Source organism: Phyllostomus hastatus, unplaced genomic scaffold, assembly GCF_019186645.2.
Source record: "Phyllostomus hastatus isolate PE091 unplaced genomic scaffold, TTU_PhHast_1.1 phas_scaffold_216, whole genome shotgun sequence".
NCBI classification, from domain to species: Eukaryota; Metazoa; Chordata; class Mammalia; order Chiroptera; family Phyllostomidae; genus Phyllostomus; species Phyllostomus hastatus.
In genome coordinates, this window is record NW_025334018.1 from 4705308 (window position 1) to 4722211 (window position 16904).

The 16904-nt window shown below is 43.9% G+C and overlaps 2 protein-coding genes across 3 annotated transcripts; one reads left to right on the top strand and one right to left on the bottom strand.

Annotated features, from left to right (window-relative positions):
* Window positions 1-33: 33 nt before the first annotated feature.
* ILF2 (interleukin enhancer binding factor 2) lies at window positions 34-7977 on the top strand. The gene is made up of 14 exons (XM_045817338.1): window positions 34-133; window positions 785-844; window positions 1057-1099; window positions 1631-1735; window positions 2665-2742; window positions 3006-3108; window positions 4673-4738; window positions 5133-5249; window positions 5722-5800; window positions 6053-6140; window positions 6749-6810; window positions 6884-6998; window positions 7224-7314; window positions 7466-7977. The coding sequence occupies exons 1-14, from the start codon at window positions 129-131 to the stop codon at window positions 7624-7626; spliced, it is 1173 nt and encodes a 390-aa protein (XP_045673294.1). The 5' UTR covers window positions 34-128; the 3' UTR covers window positions 7627-7977.
* A 283-nt stretch (window positions 7978-8260) lies between these two features.
* SNAPIN (SNAP associated protein) lies at window positions 8261-10507 on the bottom strand. Of its 2 annotated transcripts, XM_045816836.1 has the most exons (4): window positions 10314-10502; window positions 9999-10045; window positions 9629-9747; window positions 8261-9114 (listed from the first exon to the last, which is right to left on the bottom strand). In XM_045816836.1, exons 1-4 carry the CDS (start codon window positions 10454-10456, stop codon window positions 9013-9015), a joined length of 411 nt encoding a protein of 136 aa, XP_045672792.1. In that variant the 5' UTR covers window positions 10457-10502; the 3' UTR covers window positions 8261-9012. The 2 variants fall into 2 exon arrangements, with proteins under 2 accessions (XP_045672792.1, XP_045672793.1); XM_045816837.1 differs by lacking the exon at window positions 9629-9747 and having other exon boundaries at window positions 10314-10507.
* Window positions 10508-16904: the final 6397 nt, after the last annotated feature.

A 16904-nucleotide genomic window follows, 5' to 3' on the forward strand; every position in this document is an offset into this window, starting at 1 on the left:
GGGGTAAGGCGGGAGCCAATCACAACAGAGCTTGTTGGGATACGGCTGCCAGCCACCTCTCCGGGTGTCGGCTCCTCAGAGGAGAGGGGCGGTTGGTGTGGTTTCTATTGTTCGGGATTTAGGGCGCCATGAGGTAAGGGCACTGGATGCTCTGGGAACATTTAGGGTGTTTGGCTCGAAACTTCGGGAGGGTGCGCGGAGGACTTGAAGGGACCACATGTCTGGGGGCTGCCCTAAAACCTGAGAACACCGGGTCTGGGCGAGTGGGGGAGGCTCGAGGCCGCGGAGGCGAGGAAACCTGGGCCTGGGATGGCGGTGGGGCTCAGGAGGGGGGTGGCGGGTTCCGCAACTCTGTTTCTGAGGGGCTTAGGCGAGGGGATGGCCTCAGTCCCAGGAGGCGCACCCCTCTTGCCCCCCATCTAGCCTGAGAAGGCTTAAACGAGCCTCATTCATCCTCTGCCAACTACGTTAATAAATCAGCAGTTAGTCTCTGAAGTGTTAGGGTTGGCGTGTCTTGGGATTATGGGTATTTCTTACAGGGGCTCATTGTTTGAGCCCCGTCATTGTTTGGTGTGGGCTGTGATTAAATTATCCAGAACGAGGAGGTAAAGGGGTGAGGCTGGGCTTTTGGGATGGAGAGAAGTGTAAGTGGAAATGGGGATACTTGGCGTCCAAAGGAAAGTTCAGAGCGATGGAAGTAGGCAAACGAAATGATGTGGCCAGTGTGGTGGAGAGATTTCTTTAACGAGGTCAAGACAAGCTAGTCTTGTTTATGCACTTACAGGGGGGACAGAGGCCGAGGTCGCGGTGGGCGCTTTGGCTCCAGAGGAGGCCCAGGAGGAGGGTGAGTGCCGGCTTTTAGCATCTCTGCACTGGTTAGTTCCCATTTCAGTCATCTTAATTGGAGCCTGGAGTGGACTAATAATGTTACCTGCTTTTGTGAGATCCTGCTGTGATTTAGAAACCACAAGCTCTCCTGCTAAATGAATTTGGCTGAATTGTGCTAAGTCACTTGATATCCGTGGTTAATAACTCTGATTATTTCTCGTGTTTTAGGTTCAGGCCCTTTGTGCCACATATCCCATTTGATTTCTATTTGGTGAGTACCATGGCCCCTGTTCACTCGTGGATGTAGCAGTGAGCCTGGCAACTTGTCACTTGTAGTTTCCAGGAGCCCAGCATCTCCCCGTTAAAACAGTGGTTGCATTAGGAAAAGGAATTAGTGTGTAGAGTCGGGGTTTTGAGTCAGCTGAGTTGCTTTACATACAAAAACAGTGTAAGCCTCTGTTTACACTGTTGGGTGGGTAAGCTACTTTGAACATCTTAAGGAATAGAAACACGTGTAAAATTTTCAATATTTTCTTTTGTAGCAACAAAAATCAATTTCTCCGGTATATAATTAAAAATATATATTTTATTTACTTTTAGAAAGAGGAAAGAGAGGGAGAGAAACATTGATGTGAGAGAAACATTGATCTGTTGCTTCTCGTACGTGCCCGGACCAGGGACAGAACCTGAACCTGTGCCCTCGCTTTGTGGAACGATGCCCAGCCAACTGAGCCAAGGCACCTATGGTCAGGGCACCTATATATTACTTTTTATAAATAACAGTTGTCTGCTTCTGGTTTAGTGTGAAATGGCCTTCCCCCGGGTCAAGCCAGCACCTGATGAAACCTCCTTCAGTGAGGCCTTGCTGAAGAGAAATCAGGACCTTGCTCCTAATTCTGCTGAACAGGTATATCCTTTTGGCTTTCTACCTGCGATTCCTCAAAGACAGATAGAGAAGTGAATAACTACTGGTGAGGTTACTGTTATCAGAGCCTAAACTCTATAGTTTTACATTAGCCTTTTACATAGGGGGTATGTTCCAGGACCCCCACTGGGTGCTGACACTGTGATGGTACCGAACCCTGTGTGTACTATCTTTTTTCCTATACATGCACAACTCTGATAATGTTTAATTTATAAACCAGACACAGTATGAGCTTAACAGCAATAACTATAATTAATAAAGTAGAACAATGTTAACAGTATACTATAATAAAAGGTACAGTGCCTACATGATGAAATGAAGGGAGATAAATGATGGAGGCAGGCACTGTGACGTAGCCTTAGGCTATTTACTATAAGGGTTACTTGAACACAAGCAATATGACACCTTAACAGTAGATTTGATAACCAAGAGGGCCTTGGGCAGGTAGCATATACAGTGTGGGTATGCTGGACAGAGGGATACTTCATGTCCTGAGGGGAGTGGTACACAATTTAAAACTTATGAGTTGTTAATTTCTGGAGTTTTCCATATAATATTTTTCAATAGTAGTTGACTGGAGGTAGGTAGGTAGGTAGGTAGTTAGGTAACTGAAACCATGGAAAACCAAACCATGGCTAGGGGGTACTACTCTAATTGTTCTTATTTCTCATTGTGGGTGGAGGGAGAGTGCTAGATCACATATATTTTTGTTTTTTTACTGGGGAATCTGTCTTTGAGATAAAAAAGTTGATTTCTTCTGGTATGTTCAAGGCTAGACAGGTTAGTGTTTTCAAAGCATAGTGTCAGTATTGATTCAGTTTGTAAGGAAGGGATTAGGGGGAAATAGTGAAACTGAGAAACTACTTACAATTTTTCACCTTAGGTTATTTTTATTTCCTGATGTTTTTCAGGCCTCTATCCTTTCTCTGGTGACAAAAATAAACAATGTGATTGACAATTTGATTGTGGCCCCCGGAACATTTGAAGTGGTGAGTTTTTGATGATTTAGCCCTAGAAAAGGGCAGCCATAGGAGTATGGAAGTTTCGTTGGCTCCTTTGTGGTACTGATTTTGGAGATAAGATTTGTATCATTGTTATCAGCTAGGCATGATGTATCAAGCTTTTGTGTGGTTTTGGGATATGATTTGCTCTCTGCAACTTCCAAATCTGAGTAACAAGCTATGTTATAATTGAACTCTGAGAGGACCTAGGTAGCCTTTTCCCTTTTTTTCTGAAATCCTTTTTCCAACAGCAAATTGAAGAAGTCCGACAGGTCGGATCATATAAAAAGGGAACGATGACGACAGGACACAACGTGGCTGACCTGGTGGTGATCCTAAAGATTTTGCCAACGTGTGAGTGTGCTTCTTTCTGGCCATGGGAACAGAACATAGCAGTTGGATTTGAGGCACAGGGATCTTTAAAGCCCTAATTTCTTGTGAGAAAGGATGTTTGGAAGACAAATGGGAAAATATACTTATTTATAAAAGTTCTTAGTTTATTAATTCTCTCATGAAAACTGTGTATAATCACCACAGATTAAAGTCCCCGAAAAATCTTTACTCCTTCTGTTGTGCAATCTCGGGCTCACTTTTTGCCAGCAGCACCTATGTTGACCTTTGCAGTCTCCCAGACTTTCTTCATTCTGTTCTTGCATTCCTTTCTCTGTTTTGATGGGGGGTCTTGTCATATACGCCATGTCTTGCAAGTCTGTGTTTGGGTTCATTTTTGTTAGCATAATCCAAGGAATCATAAATCATGCCAAAGCCAGTTATCCTGCCACCACCAAAATAGGTTCTGAGTACAAACAGATGACATCTGGTGTGGTCTTATACATCTGGGCTAGTTTCTCCAGATTTTCTGCTGTAGGTCCTGTTGTTGCCTTCCCAGGGTGAGGGATGTCAATGATCATTTGTTTCCACTGAAGTAGTCTGTTGGTCTGAACTTCCTGGTTATGATAGTTCCTGTGTTGTTCATGATGGTGGCTAATCTTCAAGTAGCCAGGGAGGAAAAAGCAGAAAATATATTTTTTTAAAGTGTGGGGGTAATAAGGGACAAACTATGGAGTATGTGTCTGAAAAAAGGTATGGCAATCTGGCTGGGTAGCTCAGTTGGTTAGGGCATTGTCCCTGAGATGCCAGGTTTGTGGGTTCCATCCCTGGTTGGGCACAGACAAGAATCAACCAATGAGCCCCTGCTGGTGTGGGTTGAGCACCAGCCTGGGGATGGGAAGGTCGCTGGTTTGATTCCCAGTCAGGGCACATGCCTGGGTTGCTGGCCAGGTTCTCAGTTGGGAGCATACAGGAGGCAACTAATCAATGTGTCTCTCACGCATTGATGTTTCTCTCCCTCTCTTTTTCCCCTCCCTTCCCCTCTCTCTAAAAGTAAATAAGTAAAATTTTTAAAAACCCAACAACATAAGAATCAACCAGTGAATGCATAAATAGGTGGAATAGCAAATCTGTTTCTCCCTCCCTTCCTCTCTCCCTCTTCCTTTTTCTCTCTAAAAATCAATAAATAATTTTTTTAAATGTATGGCCAGTTACTATAGGGCAGTGTTATTAAAATGGGAGTGATTTTGCCCCATAGGGGACATTTGGGAGAGTCTGGAGATATGTTTGGGCTACTGGCATCAAGTGGGATGCAGGATGGAACCTACCCCTCAACTTCCATAGAATTATCCAGCCCAAAATAGCATTAGGGCTACCCTCCTGTATAAAAGGGATGTGGGACTAGGAGAAAGTGTCCTGTGTCCTGAGTCTTCCGATTTCTCTGCCCAGCCATTAGCTTCCCCATTATAAAAGTTTTTTGTTTTTTTTTTCTATTGCTTACTCTTACTCCAGCCTTGAACTTGGGGCAGAAATCAGAGTACTTAGTAGATAATTGTAACGTTTATTATCTCCTTTTCTCTCGTTCTAGTGGAAGCTGTTGCTGCCCTAGGGAACAAAGTCGTGGAAAGCCTAAGAGCACAGGATCCTTCTGAAGGTTTGAGTTTGTTGCTGAGCATGTATTTAGTGGTCAGAGGAGCCAGGTCTGTAATTCTAAGTACATAGCTAACAAAGTCTGGTCAGGCTAGAAGGAAGAGTGAAGGAAGAGTTTTATGTTGGGGAAGTTTTGGCAGAGATCTCCAGTGTTCAAAATCCCGGTGATCTCCCTTACTTTAAAAACTCTATTGTAAATCCTCATTTTGAACTACTGCTACTTTTGAAAACCTATTTATTCCCTCACCCCAGATTTATCTTTGATCATCTAACAGAAATGTGAGAGTTAGAGCTTTTAATTTCCTTTTTTAAAAATTATTTTATTATTTCTATTACCACTCTCCTCCTTCCCTCTTGTACCTCCATCCTCCCCACCCCCTGCCCACTTTTTCTTTCAGTTTTGACCATGCTGACCAATGAAACTGGTTTTGAGATCAGTTCTTCTGATGCTACAGTGAAGATTCTCATTACAACAGTGCCACCCAATCTCCGAAAACTGGATCCAGAACTCCATCGTTAGTACTTTTATTCCATTGCTGGGAAATTTGGGGGAAGTTCAAAACATAGTATAAAGTTGCTGTTGAGTTTACTTAGGTTGTTGCCATTCCACATGAAACCATCTAGGACCTAAGTTTATTCTCAAAATTTGCTACCTCCATCTGTATTGTGAACACAAGTTTGCTAGTGAAATTGTCAAAGACAGGATGACCAGAAAAGCAGTTTGAGGACTTAAGAAAAAGAACCAAGGAAATATTTATGGAGGTGGGTTAGGCTTTTGGAGAAGATTGTGGACTTCGTATGCCTCTAGATTTGGTCTAGGGGACGAATAGTGAGTTTTGGACAAGTGATTTGCTGATCTGAGGAACATGGAGTGGTATAAAGAAATACAGTATCCTGTCCTCTTTCCAAGTTACTGAACTATGGCAATGGGATTGAATTGCTTGCTTAATAATAGAAATGTTTCATCTTGGCCTGTTATGCTTCTAGTGGATATCAAGGTGTTGCAGAGTGCCTTAGCAGCCATCCGACATGCCCGCTGGTTTGAGGAAAATGCTTCTCAGTCCACGTGAGTCCCTCCCTTGGTATTAAGATAACCTAACTCTTCTAAGTATAGTGAATAGCAGGATACCCCTATACTTCATCTGACAACGTTTCTGGCTCCCGATTTTCTCTCTGGATTTTGAATTTTACCTTAAATAAGAAAATTTAAATTGAGACAAGAGATTGTATAGTTCTGGAAATAGCTTCAGCTGTATACCTTAGGTGTGGAAGTACATGGTCATACTACTTTTAATCCCTGGGTTCTTCTTACCTTCAGAGTTAAAGTTCTCATCAGACTTCTGAAGGACTTGAGGATTCGTTTTCCTGGCTTTGAGCCCCTTACACCTTGGATCCTTGACCTCCTTGTAAGTAAAGAAGGGCATTTGGGGTTTCTTCCTGGTCATTCCTATTTAACAGTAGTTACTCTGATGTCTATCAGAACCTGAAATTTGATGAAGCTTAAAAGAAACCTCATCGGTGGACAACTAACCCAATAAAGATTCAGTGTTTCCTTGGCTCAGTTGCCTGAGTCAGTTGGTGTGACTCAGTTGGTTGGAGTGTTGCCCTGTGCACTGAAGGGTTTGGGTTTGATTTCTAGTTGGGCACATGCCTAGGTTGTAGGTTTGGACCCTGGTTGGGCACATACAAGGGGCATGTGATTGATGTTTCTGTCTTTCTCTCATCAAATATGTATTTAAAAAAAAAGATTCAGTGCTTATTATTATTACTTCAGGGATTTTTAGTGCTTTAAATAGTTATTACTGCCCCTTTGTCTTTTTTATTATGCTGTCATTTCATTAATATGATAATGGAGAGAACATATTAGATGAGCAGTCACTTCAGAATCACTTCGGAACATGAAAATTTTGGCTAGGCCTTAATAACCAGTTTTCTTTATAATGGTTTATGGTTTTAGTTTATTTGAAGATAGACTGCTGTTATTTATGGCACACTTACCAGGTTTATTTTCCAGGGGCACTATGCCGTGATGAACAACCCCACCAGACAGCCTTTGGCCCTAAACGTGGCATACAGGTAGAGCATACTTCTCTGGGTTTGGGGCTAGATGTAAATCATCTCGATGTTTTAATACTTCCCTGTGTTTCAGGCGTTGCTTGCAGATTCTGGCCGCAGGACTGTTCCTGCCAGGGTCAATGGGTATCACAGACCCCTGTGAGAGTGGTAACTTCAGAGTACACACAGTCATGACTTTGGAACAGCAGGTATTAGGACAGCTCTTAAATGGTCTGTTTTGTCTCATTCTTGAATATCCTTGGGTCAGAAGGCAAAGGGAACGTGGTCTTTAGGGGTCAAGGATTTGGGGGTTCTCACATACTTTGGTCTTGAAATTAAAAAGTTGCCTTTATCTCTGTTTTCATGAGAATGTTAGTAACATAATGGTACTTTGATTCTCGTTGCTTATTTGCCCTCACTTTGTTCTCTTTCAGGACATGGTCTGCTACACAGCGCAGACTCTGGTCCGGATCCTCTCACATGGTGGCTTTAGGAAGATCCTTGGCCAGGAGGGTGATGCCAGCTGTGAGTGACCACAGGGCCAGGGCTTCTTTGGAGTATTCTGTGTTCTACAAAGCAGCTCTACATTGCTCAGACATCTTAACATTTTCACTGTGTAGATCATGACTTCTGTGTTGGGCTACTTGTCTGAAATCACCTTTTTTTACTCTTCTAGATCTTGCTTCTGAAATATCTACCTGGGATGGAGTGATAGTGACACCTTCAGAAAAGGCTTATGAGAAGCCACCAGAGAAGAAGGAAGGAGAGGAAGAAGAGGAGAATACAGAAGAACCACCTCAAGGAGAGGAGGAGGAAAGCATGGAGACTCAGGAGTGACTGTCCCTTATCTTCACCCTTTGTTACCCAGAGGGAAGACTGAAGCTTAATTAAGCTAACTGCTACTGGGCTTTACATGGTGGCATTTCTGAGGGATGTGGAGACAGGAAGGGAAAAAAAATAAGCTCTATGGAAGGAAGTGTCATCCCACTTAGTTCTTATATTGACTTAATAACTAGAAGTCTCCCATGTATAATGAAGCAAGGTAACAACTTTTCTTCATAATACTGTACAATCCCCAGCTCCTGGAAACCTCTTTCAACCAGTACTTTGTTGTTGAAATGTCAACTGTTCATGCCTCAATTTTTTTTTTTTTTTCTAAGAAAAATGATTAAAGTACTTCCTAGTAGGGCTCTTGGTCTTGTTTTTCTGTGGTATGTGGCCACTTTTATTGCTTGCTTTTTCTTTCCATTGAAAATGCTACTCAACCCCTGGCTGGTGTGGCTCAGTGGATTGAGTGCTGGCCTGGGAACCAAAAGGTTGCTGGTTTGATTCCCAATCAGGGCATATGCCTGGGTGACCAGTTGGGGGCGTGTGAGAGGCAACCAATTGATGTATCACACGGATGTTTCCCTCTTCCCCCTCTCTAAAAATAGTAAATAAATACAATCTAAAAAAAAGAAAACACTATAAAGTATTTTCATTGTGAACACTAGATCACAATTTGAAGCTGTATTTGAATTGAAGTACAAAGACTCTTGGAACTTTTCCACATACCAGAGTAAACTAGAATGTTGTTTGAGCATTTATTAAACTGTTTTAACACTGCTGCTGCATTCAAGCTAGTGAAATCCACAAGAGGGTAGATAGGTCATTCACATTGACTTTGCCTGCCCTCCAAATCCTCAGTATAAATAGAAAAATGAGAAGTCATAGGCAAAGGATATGCTGCTCAAGTGCCAACAACCAACTATGTAACAGGAAGCCCCTCCCTGGTTAACTAGGCTTGAGGGTAACTGGGTCTTAAGTATGTACCTTTAAAAAAATTAAATGTAGCCCTGGCCTGTGTGGTCTGGAGTGGAGACCAAGATCATGGATTGGATTCCCGGTCAGGTCACATATCCAAGTTGGGAGGTTTGATCCCCAGTTGGGGCACATTTCTCAAAGCGATGAAAACAATGTCCTCAGGTGAGGGTAAAAAAAAATCAAATGTAGAGGTCTCAGCTCATTCTTGGAAGGAAGCAAGAGCTGTAATAAATCCTTTGGGATCCTGAGTCCTGTAGGTACATAGGCTTCTTTGGACTCCCACTTAAATGGGTAAGACTTAAGTGTTTCAAACACAAATGACAGCACTGTCCTGATGTCTCAGGATATCCTGGAGGCAATGAGGCAGCTGGAAAACAGTACTTGTGCTATCCTGAGGCCATGGGACCATCTTCCGGCCTGTTACTTGCTTGGGGAGCCAGGGGGGTAAACTCCTGAATCCAGCATTGCCCTCCTTCGGGCTGTTTCCTTGGCAACACTGTGGTTTAGCCTCCTGAGCCGTTCCTACAAGACAAGATTTGGAGATTTAGTAACTCCTCTGTGAAAGGCTTTAGAGCACACTGTCATCCAGGCACTGGAAAGTATCAGATTTGCTCCATCTCAATGCAGGTCTTCTAAGGTATACAGGAATGTAAATGACAGCAACTTGGTATTGAGAAACAGTTCTGTCATGACAGACATTAATTTAGTTGACAACTCTCCTTCTAATTGAAAAATTACTTTTTTTTGCCCTAGCTGGTGTGGTTCAGTGGACTGGGCAGTGGCATGCGAACCAAAGGGTTTGATCCCCAGTCAGGGCACATGCCTGGGTTGCAGGCCAGGTCCCCAGCGGGGGGCATGCGAGAGGCAAGCACACATTGATGTTTTTCTCCCTCTCTTTCTTCCCGTTTCTAAAAATAAAATCTTTTAAAAAAAGATTTGTGTTGGAGACTTTGAGACATCCCTTGAAAATTGGAGTCATATCCTGAAAACTTAGAAAGCAGAGCAAAGATTCACTATTGTTAGGATATTCTTTTACCTGGGCATTCTGCAGAATGTTGTTGACCAAGACAACTCGTCGCCGGGCATTAAGTAGCTTCTTCACATAGGGGTCGAGATCCAGGGCCACTTTCTGATCCTCATTGATACGGCACAGTTCTGTGAGTGGAAGTAACGTGCAACTAACACCTACTGGCTCATTTCTTGTTCTTAGGCAAAGCAGGCTAGTAAATGGGAAGGAAAACACTCGTGTACCTACATGGCCTACAGTCACTAGAAACTTCAAGGAATCTGTTGGCAGGCTTGCTGCGCTGCAAGGAAATGACGGCAAACCCGGCCCAGAGGACGGCAAAACATTGGATTCTAAAAGTGAGCTGGAGAATTCCGGATACACAGGGATGCTTACTCACCAGTAGCTAGGTTGTCAATTTGTTCCCGCAGCTCTACCTGGCTCTCTCTGCAAAGAAGTACAAGGCCTACAGGGTCAATCAATGGAACTGAAGAAACCCGTTCCCCTACGTGTTTCCCTACTGCTGAGAGAAGGCAGATTCACACCCTACTACTTCCCATCCCGGCGAGGCCGTTCCGCCCTCCTCCAGTTTCCCAAATTTATTCTTATTCTCTTCAGAACCTTGGCAGAAACCAATCTTGCTTCCGCCCTCTCTCGGCCCCGCCCCTACAAAGCCAAATCGAGAGGCCCCGCCCCAATCTCCCCTCTCCGGCACCTGACGGCGTGAACGTGAGAGTCGAGCTGCTGCACAGCAGGTCGCAGGAACTCGAGGAGCCCCTCGGCGAAAAGGTCGCGGCCTGCAGGCCCGGCCACCGGGGTCCCCGCCCTGGATACAGCAGCGGAACCAGGCCCCGCCATCACGAATTGCCCTCACGCCGGAATCTGCCGCGAGGGCCGCCGGGAACTGAAGCCCAGCTGAAATGGCCGCGAGGGGGCGCCCGGGAAACGCCGACTCCCACCCAGCCTCCGGGATTTCTGGGAAATGAAGTCTGGAGCTCGCAGGGTGGGGAGAAGGGCCAGACCTTAATGCTCTCGGTAGTTGTAGTTCTTCATAAGCCTTGAAGGGGCGGATATTTTTTAAATTTCCAGACTTAAGGAGCTAGGGAAAGGATTGATTTTGGGAGGGGTGGGTACTTTTTGTTCTCTCTGAATGTGAAAAATAAATTCTATCCCTAATTGCCCATAGCCTTGCTATGCTAACTTTATGAGAAAACCAGAATACATTCATAGAATAGTTTTATATTGCTATTTCTAAATTTATGAGTATATTTTAATGGCACTAAAATATGTACAAAACCGTGTATAAATATTATTCACCCTGAAAAAGGGATGAAATTCTACTACCTGCTACCATATAGATCAACCTTGCAGACTTTATGCTAGGTGAAATAAGCCAGACACAAAAGGACAAATATTATATGATTCCATTTATATGCAGTGCATACAGCAGTCAAATTCATGGAGATAAAATGTTTTATCTGTGTATCGGAACAGTGTTGAAAAGGGCTGTGGAGAAGGGAGAATGGGGAGTTACTGTTTAATGGGTACAGTTGCAGTGTGGGATGAGTAGCGACCATTGCACAATAATTTACTTAATGCCATTGAACTGTACACTTAAAAATGATTAAAGTGGTAAATTTTATGTTTCGCATGTTTTGTTACAGTAAAAAAAAAAAAAAAAGTAGCCCTGGAAGGGTGACTCAACTAGTTGGAACTTCATCCTGTGCAACCCATGCACCAAAGGGTAGTGGCTTTGGTTCCCTGTCAGGGCACATACTTGGGTTGCTGAATTTATCCCAAGTCTGGTTGGGAGGGTGCAGGAGACAGTTAATTGATGTTGGTGTTTCTTTCTCAGTCCATGTTTCTCTCTCTCCCATTCTCTCTAAGATCAGTAAACATGTCCTTTGGTGAGGATTAAAAAATACATAAATAAATTAAAATTAAAAAATAAGACTTGTATGTGTTTCCATATTTTCATTGTTCTTCCTTCCAAAAGTTTCCTAAGTTTTGTTTCATTTTTACGGCTTTTCAGAAAGTTTACATCTCTTTCAATCTTGTTGATTTTTCAACAAGAGGCACAGCCCTCTATCCCAGTGGCTCACAATTCTGTGGGCCATAGGATGAGATGTGCCTGTAGAGATGAATGGGATTCAGCCATTCATCTCTACAGGCACAACTCAAGGCTGAACTCAAGGGGTTCAGCCTTGAGTTCATTCTCAGGAGTAAAGGAGGAGATGTTTAAATCACTGTGAGAGAGTGCTGGTCAGCAGCTGTAAACTTGAGACTGTAACTGTGGTCATTTTAAAGCTTTGTGCACTTTTTGTTTGCCTCCCATTTCCCTGTATTTTTCTCTCTAGTGATTAGAGGTAAAATTCTCATGAGAGGCTGGGGACTTATTTTGGGAGTAAGTAGTACAGAAGTGAGTAGGGCAATTGCAGCCTACTTCACAGTCAGGTCTTCAGAAGGGGAAGCTTAGGAGGTGGAAAAAAGTGGTGACATTGTTGAAAAGGAAAGAGAAGAGGACCAAGTCCTTCAGGCTTGAGAACAGACTGGCCTGGACTGGGAAAGAAAGTTGATGGCCTAGTATCTAGACACAAAGCCCCTGAATTACGCTGCAGTTCTTTCTTACAGGTACCTCTTTGAAGCAGTGTTACCAAATTTAGAAAACAACAAACAGAAACCTTGGGACAGTAGGTAAATTTGAATTTTAGATAAACAACAAATAATTTTTAGTATAAGTTATCCTACTTCAAAGGCTGGTTCTCTAAGGAATCTTACTTTGGTTTTTTTTTTTTTTTACGCTTTCCTTTCCACTCCTGTTCTTATCACCTTGAGTTAGCTGTTATCTCTCAGGAAGGCATTGCAACACCCTCCTGTCTGATCTTGCCTCTAGTCTTTCTACTCTCCCGGTCACTCTGCATTCTAAAATACCAGTCAGATGACATAATAACCTTGCTCTGAGAAAGTAAGTGCTGAAAGGGACTTTTGGAATCCTTGTTTCCTGGGTTCCTTGGACACGTCTGTGAGGAAGACTGGACAAGGGTCTCACAGAAACCCTGAAGTCTGATAACGGGTTGAAGGCCAGTGCTGGTTCAATTATTCATTCTCTAAACACTTATCAAATTTCGGGCATCACGGCACAAGGTATTCAGCACAAAACCCCCCTCCGCCCAGCTTGCACCCATATCACATTGCAGTGGCCTTCCAGTCCTCGGCTTTTCCATAGAGGCTAGAAGGAGATGTAGGTCATAAGAACTCCCCCTCTCTTCTGACTCCTACCTTCCCACCCCCCTGGGTGGTGCTTAGGTTAACCTGCCCCCTCCTTGCTGGGGACTTCAATGTGGGTTTTGGGCGGGGTAGGTCCATGAGGAAACTTTGTAGGAACAGCTGTCCTGGCTCAGGCAGTACAGCCACACAGTGCCCTCTGCCTCGAAGGCTAGCTGCACCCCTGTACCCAATGTGGACCACAGATGGGGCAGGGGGTGTAGTCAGGGTTAGCAGAGGGTCCTTCTTGTGGTGGTGCACACAGATACTGGCATCTGGTGATGGCTTTAACTGGGGAGGGGGACCTGAGAGTTAGACTTCTTTGGGCCTGTTAAGTCCAGGTAAGGGACAGGGATTTCCTGGTCCACCCTACTTTCTGGGAGGCCAGAACGCTGTTTAGGGAGCCCTACAATGCTTCAGAGGCAGAGCCGAAGGAGGAAACAGTAATGGTAGAAGCAGGGATGGGGTAGATAGGCAGTCAGGAGGCCTGAGATTCTAGCTGTTTTATCAAATGGTGCTCCTGGAGAGCTGCCATCTCACCTCCCCCATGGGTGAGTTCTCTGGTCAAGCCAATATCTGGTCAGACTCTAGGGCTCCAGCTTATCACAGAGGAGTCAGAGGCTGAAGGTGGGGTCCTGCCATTGGCAGCACTGGGAACTGCAAAGTGTCTGAGGAGGCCTGTCCTCTTCTTTTATCTTCTTTGTCTAACTTTCTCCCATCTCCTCTTTTATCCAGTTGCTGACCTGGCTTTCCCCCTGAAATGAAATTCCTCTAAAGGATGTGCTTTTTGTTGAAGTCCAAATGGTAAAGTTTTAGAAATTTTGGGAGACTTCAGTGTTACAGATGCCTTCACTCTGTGTGTCTGCCATCCCTGTGTTTTTAGGTCCCTGGACCCCAGTTCCAACATGTGTTTATGTATTTCCCTCCATCAAAGAGATGGAGGGAAATACATTCTCTATTAAAGAACAAAGTTCAACTGAGTAAATCTGAATACTAATTAGCTTTATTAAGCAATTCATAAATTTCAAGAATTGGGCAGCATACCATCTAATAATTAGAAGGATGCTCCCAGGAGTTGTATAAATTGGAAGGTTTTTATAGGCAGAAAGAGGGTAGAATGAGGAAATTAATAATGAATTACTTCAAGAAAGGTCACCTTCCCTAGGGTAAGGCAGAGGGTCTTATCAGACAGATTACCTCACTGGTGCTGACCAGGTATTTCCAGACTGATTGGTTTAAAATTCAACTCTGGGAAGAAACTGAAACTGCAATTAAATTAGTTACTAAATTTTGGTTTGGTGATATAACTTAGCAAAAATGACTCCATTTTGGTCTGTTCTTTTTTCTTTTTTTTTTTCTTTTAACACCTTTAACAAGCAATTCTTAGACACCAGCCGAGTGTTTGGGCATTTAGCTCAAGTCTGACACTATCTACCTGGACAGTCCACCAGGCAGGAGCATCAGATCCCACTGGTTGAGGGTTCAGTCCTAGAAGATCTACCACCATCCCCATCCCATTTCAGATGCCATTTGAAAGTCCAGGTTGTTACCTGTGCTTCTGACTTACTGGCTTCTGGCTTCTGGCTATAATTCAGAAGTTCCCCATGATGCTCTCCTAGGGTCCCATTAATTTGCTAGAACAGCTCACAGAACTCAAACGTTTTACTTACTAGATTACCAGTTTATTATAAAAGGAGGTAACTCAGGAAACAGCTGGATGGAAGAGGTGAAAGAAGGCAAAGTATGGTGAAACAGCACACAGGCTCTGTGACCTCTCCTGGTGCTCCTCTCTTCTCCAGTCTCCACATGTTCACCAACTCAGAAGCTCTCCAAACACTTCCTTTGGGTTATTATTCTACAGGCTTCATTACATAGGCATGTTTGATTAAATCATTGGCTATTGGTGCTTGAACTCAACCTCTACCCCTCTTCCCTGGAGTGGCGGGGAGGAGGAAGGGATAGGGGATTGAAATTGCTAGCTCTTTAACCACTGGATTAGTTCTCCTGGCAACCAGCCTTCACTTCCAGATGGGGTCCAAAAGCACCTCATTAATATAACTCAACCTTTAGTCCCTACTACCTCTCCAGAGGTCTGGGAGGGGGACAGAAAGTTTCAATCTTCTAATCACCTGGTTGGCTCCACTAGCCACCAGCCCCCAACCTATGGGGCTCATTAACATAACAAGACACCATTATTGCTCTAATCACATGAAATTCCTAGCGTTTTAGGAGCTCTGTGCCAGGAACAGTGTGCAAGACCAAATATATATTTCTCATATATCACATATTACATCATACGTGTGTTTAAATCTTAAGCCAATAATCATGTTACCCTAAAGGGCAAAAGAATTAAATAAATCAAGCCTAAATGGAGAATCAAGTTGTCAAACTCAAAGTCTGGTGGTTTTGTGAGAAATAAATGATAAAGATTTATTAAAGGATCTTAAATTTTGCAAACTTGGAACACAGCTAGGCAAATATGCAGAAGTGTTCCAAAGAAAGAAAAATTAAGCTTTTAGAGTAAAAAGTACATTCGTGCATTCTTAGCCCAGGATTGGTCCAGGATGGTTATCAGTGATACGTCAAGTGGTCTGGAAGACGGGCACCAGGAGGTCTGGTCAAGTCTAGTGCTGTGGGTATGTGAGTCTTTCAAAGCATAATCAGAGGGTTACCTGGAGGTCCAGATGTATTTATAGGCATTGATGCAAGACTGAAAAGTTCAAAGTTTAAGTCCTCAGGCTGGTTAGAACAAGAACCCTCTTTTGCAGTGTTGATAATTGTAGCAGCTTGATTAAAGCAACTCCACTTTTTTTATTCCCTAGTTTTCACTCTTTTCTCAAAACAAATCCTTTAGAGCAGTGGTCCTCAAACATTTTGGACCAGGGACCGATTTCATGGAAGACAATTTTTCCATAGATGGAGCGAGGGGGCGATGGGGTAGGGGGTTGGAACTCAGGCAGTAATTCAAGCAATGGGAGCTGCATGAAGCTTTGCTTGCCCACCCCTCACCTCTTGCTTTCGAGGCCCCATGGGGCCTCAGCTGCTCCAGGCCTACTGGCCTGCCAGCCCTTCAAGGTAAGAGGCCCGAGACTAGGGACCACTGCCACCATCACAGTTCCGAGTGTCTGGGCCTATCTCCACCTAACACTCACTCTCCTTGGCATACGACATACTTTTTTAGGTCTGGATACCTTTGTTATTTGTTGTTGCCTCTATTTGGTAAAAGGCTAAAGATATAGATGGTCTGAAGAGAAACTAGAGTATTGTTGCTTCTATTTGGAATATTCTTCTCTCTTGTCTGTTCAATTTTACTTTCAAGATCCAGTTTATTGATCTCTTCCGTGCTCCCTATGCCTTTCTAACAATGTCTTGTTTATGTTTGTATGGCAAGCCCTCCACAGACTGTGGCTGAATGAGTGGAAGACTTACTACCCAGGAGCCAGGCTGACTCTCCTTGTCTCTCTACCTGGGGCACTCACCAGGGACAGGATAGCAGAAACAGGACACAAGCCCCAGGAGATGCTGGAACTGCAGTGAGCAGCAGGTGGGGCTAGAGAGCCCATGAACTGTAGGGGACTTTCCTGTATCCACTTTAGGGAATGGAGGGTGGGTGGGGGGCGGATATAGAGAAGGCAGAAAGGAAGGAGGGGTTTAGGCTCCAGTGGTCACTTCATTGCTTATCTCTACAGAGACTCTCAAAGCCCCCACATTCCACCTCACCAGGATACCCCAGTGTTCCCTGACCACCAGGCCATGTCTTGACATTTTCATAGTAGCAAAGATTCAGATTCTAGAACACCAGCCCCTACACTGCCAAGTGGAGCCAGAGCAAAAGAAGGGGTGTAAAACACATGGGGCAAGTCTTTTTGGACAATCCTGGCCATGTAGCTCTCAGTTGGTTAGAGTCATTCCAAAGTGCCAAGGTTGCAGTTTGGTCTCCTGTCAGGACCAAATAATGAGTACGTAGAATAAACCAATGTTTTTTTTCTTTTAGATCAATAAATTTAAACAAAAAAAAACACAAAGTTTTTGGACAACCAGT

Bases quoted from the DNA above. Each gene is read 5' to 3' on its own strand.
- ILF2 (XM_045817338.1), top strand. The intron at 2,743-3,005 runs GTGAGTTTTTGA...TTTTTCCAACAG, and splicing joins CCCCCGGAACATTTGAAGTG to CAAATTGAAGAAGTCCGACA. The intron at 6,141-6,748 runs GTAAGTAAAGAA...TTTATTTTCCAG, and splicing joins CTTGGATCCTTGACCTCCTT to GGGCACTATGCCGTGATGAA.
- SNAPIN (XM_045816836.1), bottom strand. From the start codon at position 10,456: ATGGCGGGGCCTGGTTCCGCTGCTGTATCCAGGGCGGGGACCCCGGTG. The intron at 10,046-10,313 runs GTGCCGGAGAGG...ACTTCTTTGCAG, and splicing joins TCTCACGTTCACGCCGTCAG to AGAGAGCCAGGTAGAGCTGC. The intron at 9,748-9,998 runs GTGAGTAAGCAT...TTCCACTCACAG, and splicing joins AATTGACAACCTAGCTACTG to AACTGTGCCGTATCAATGAG.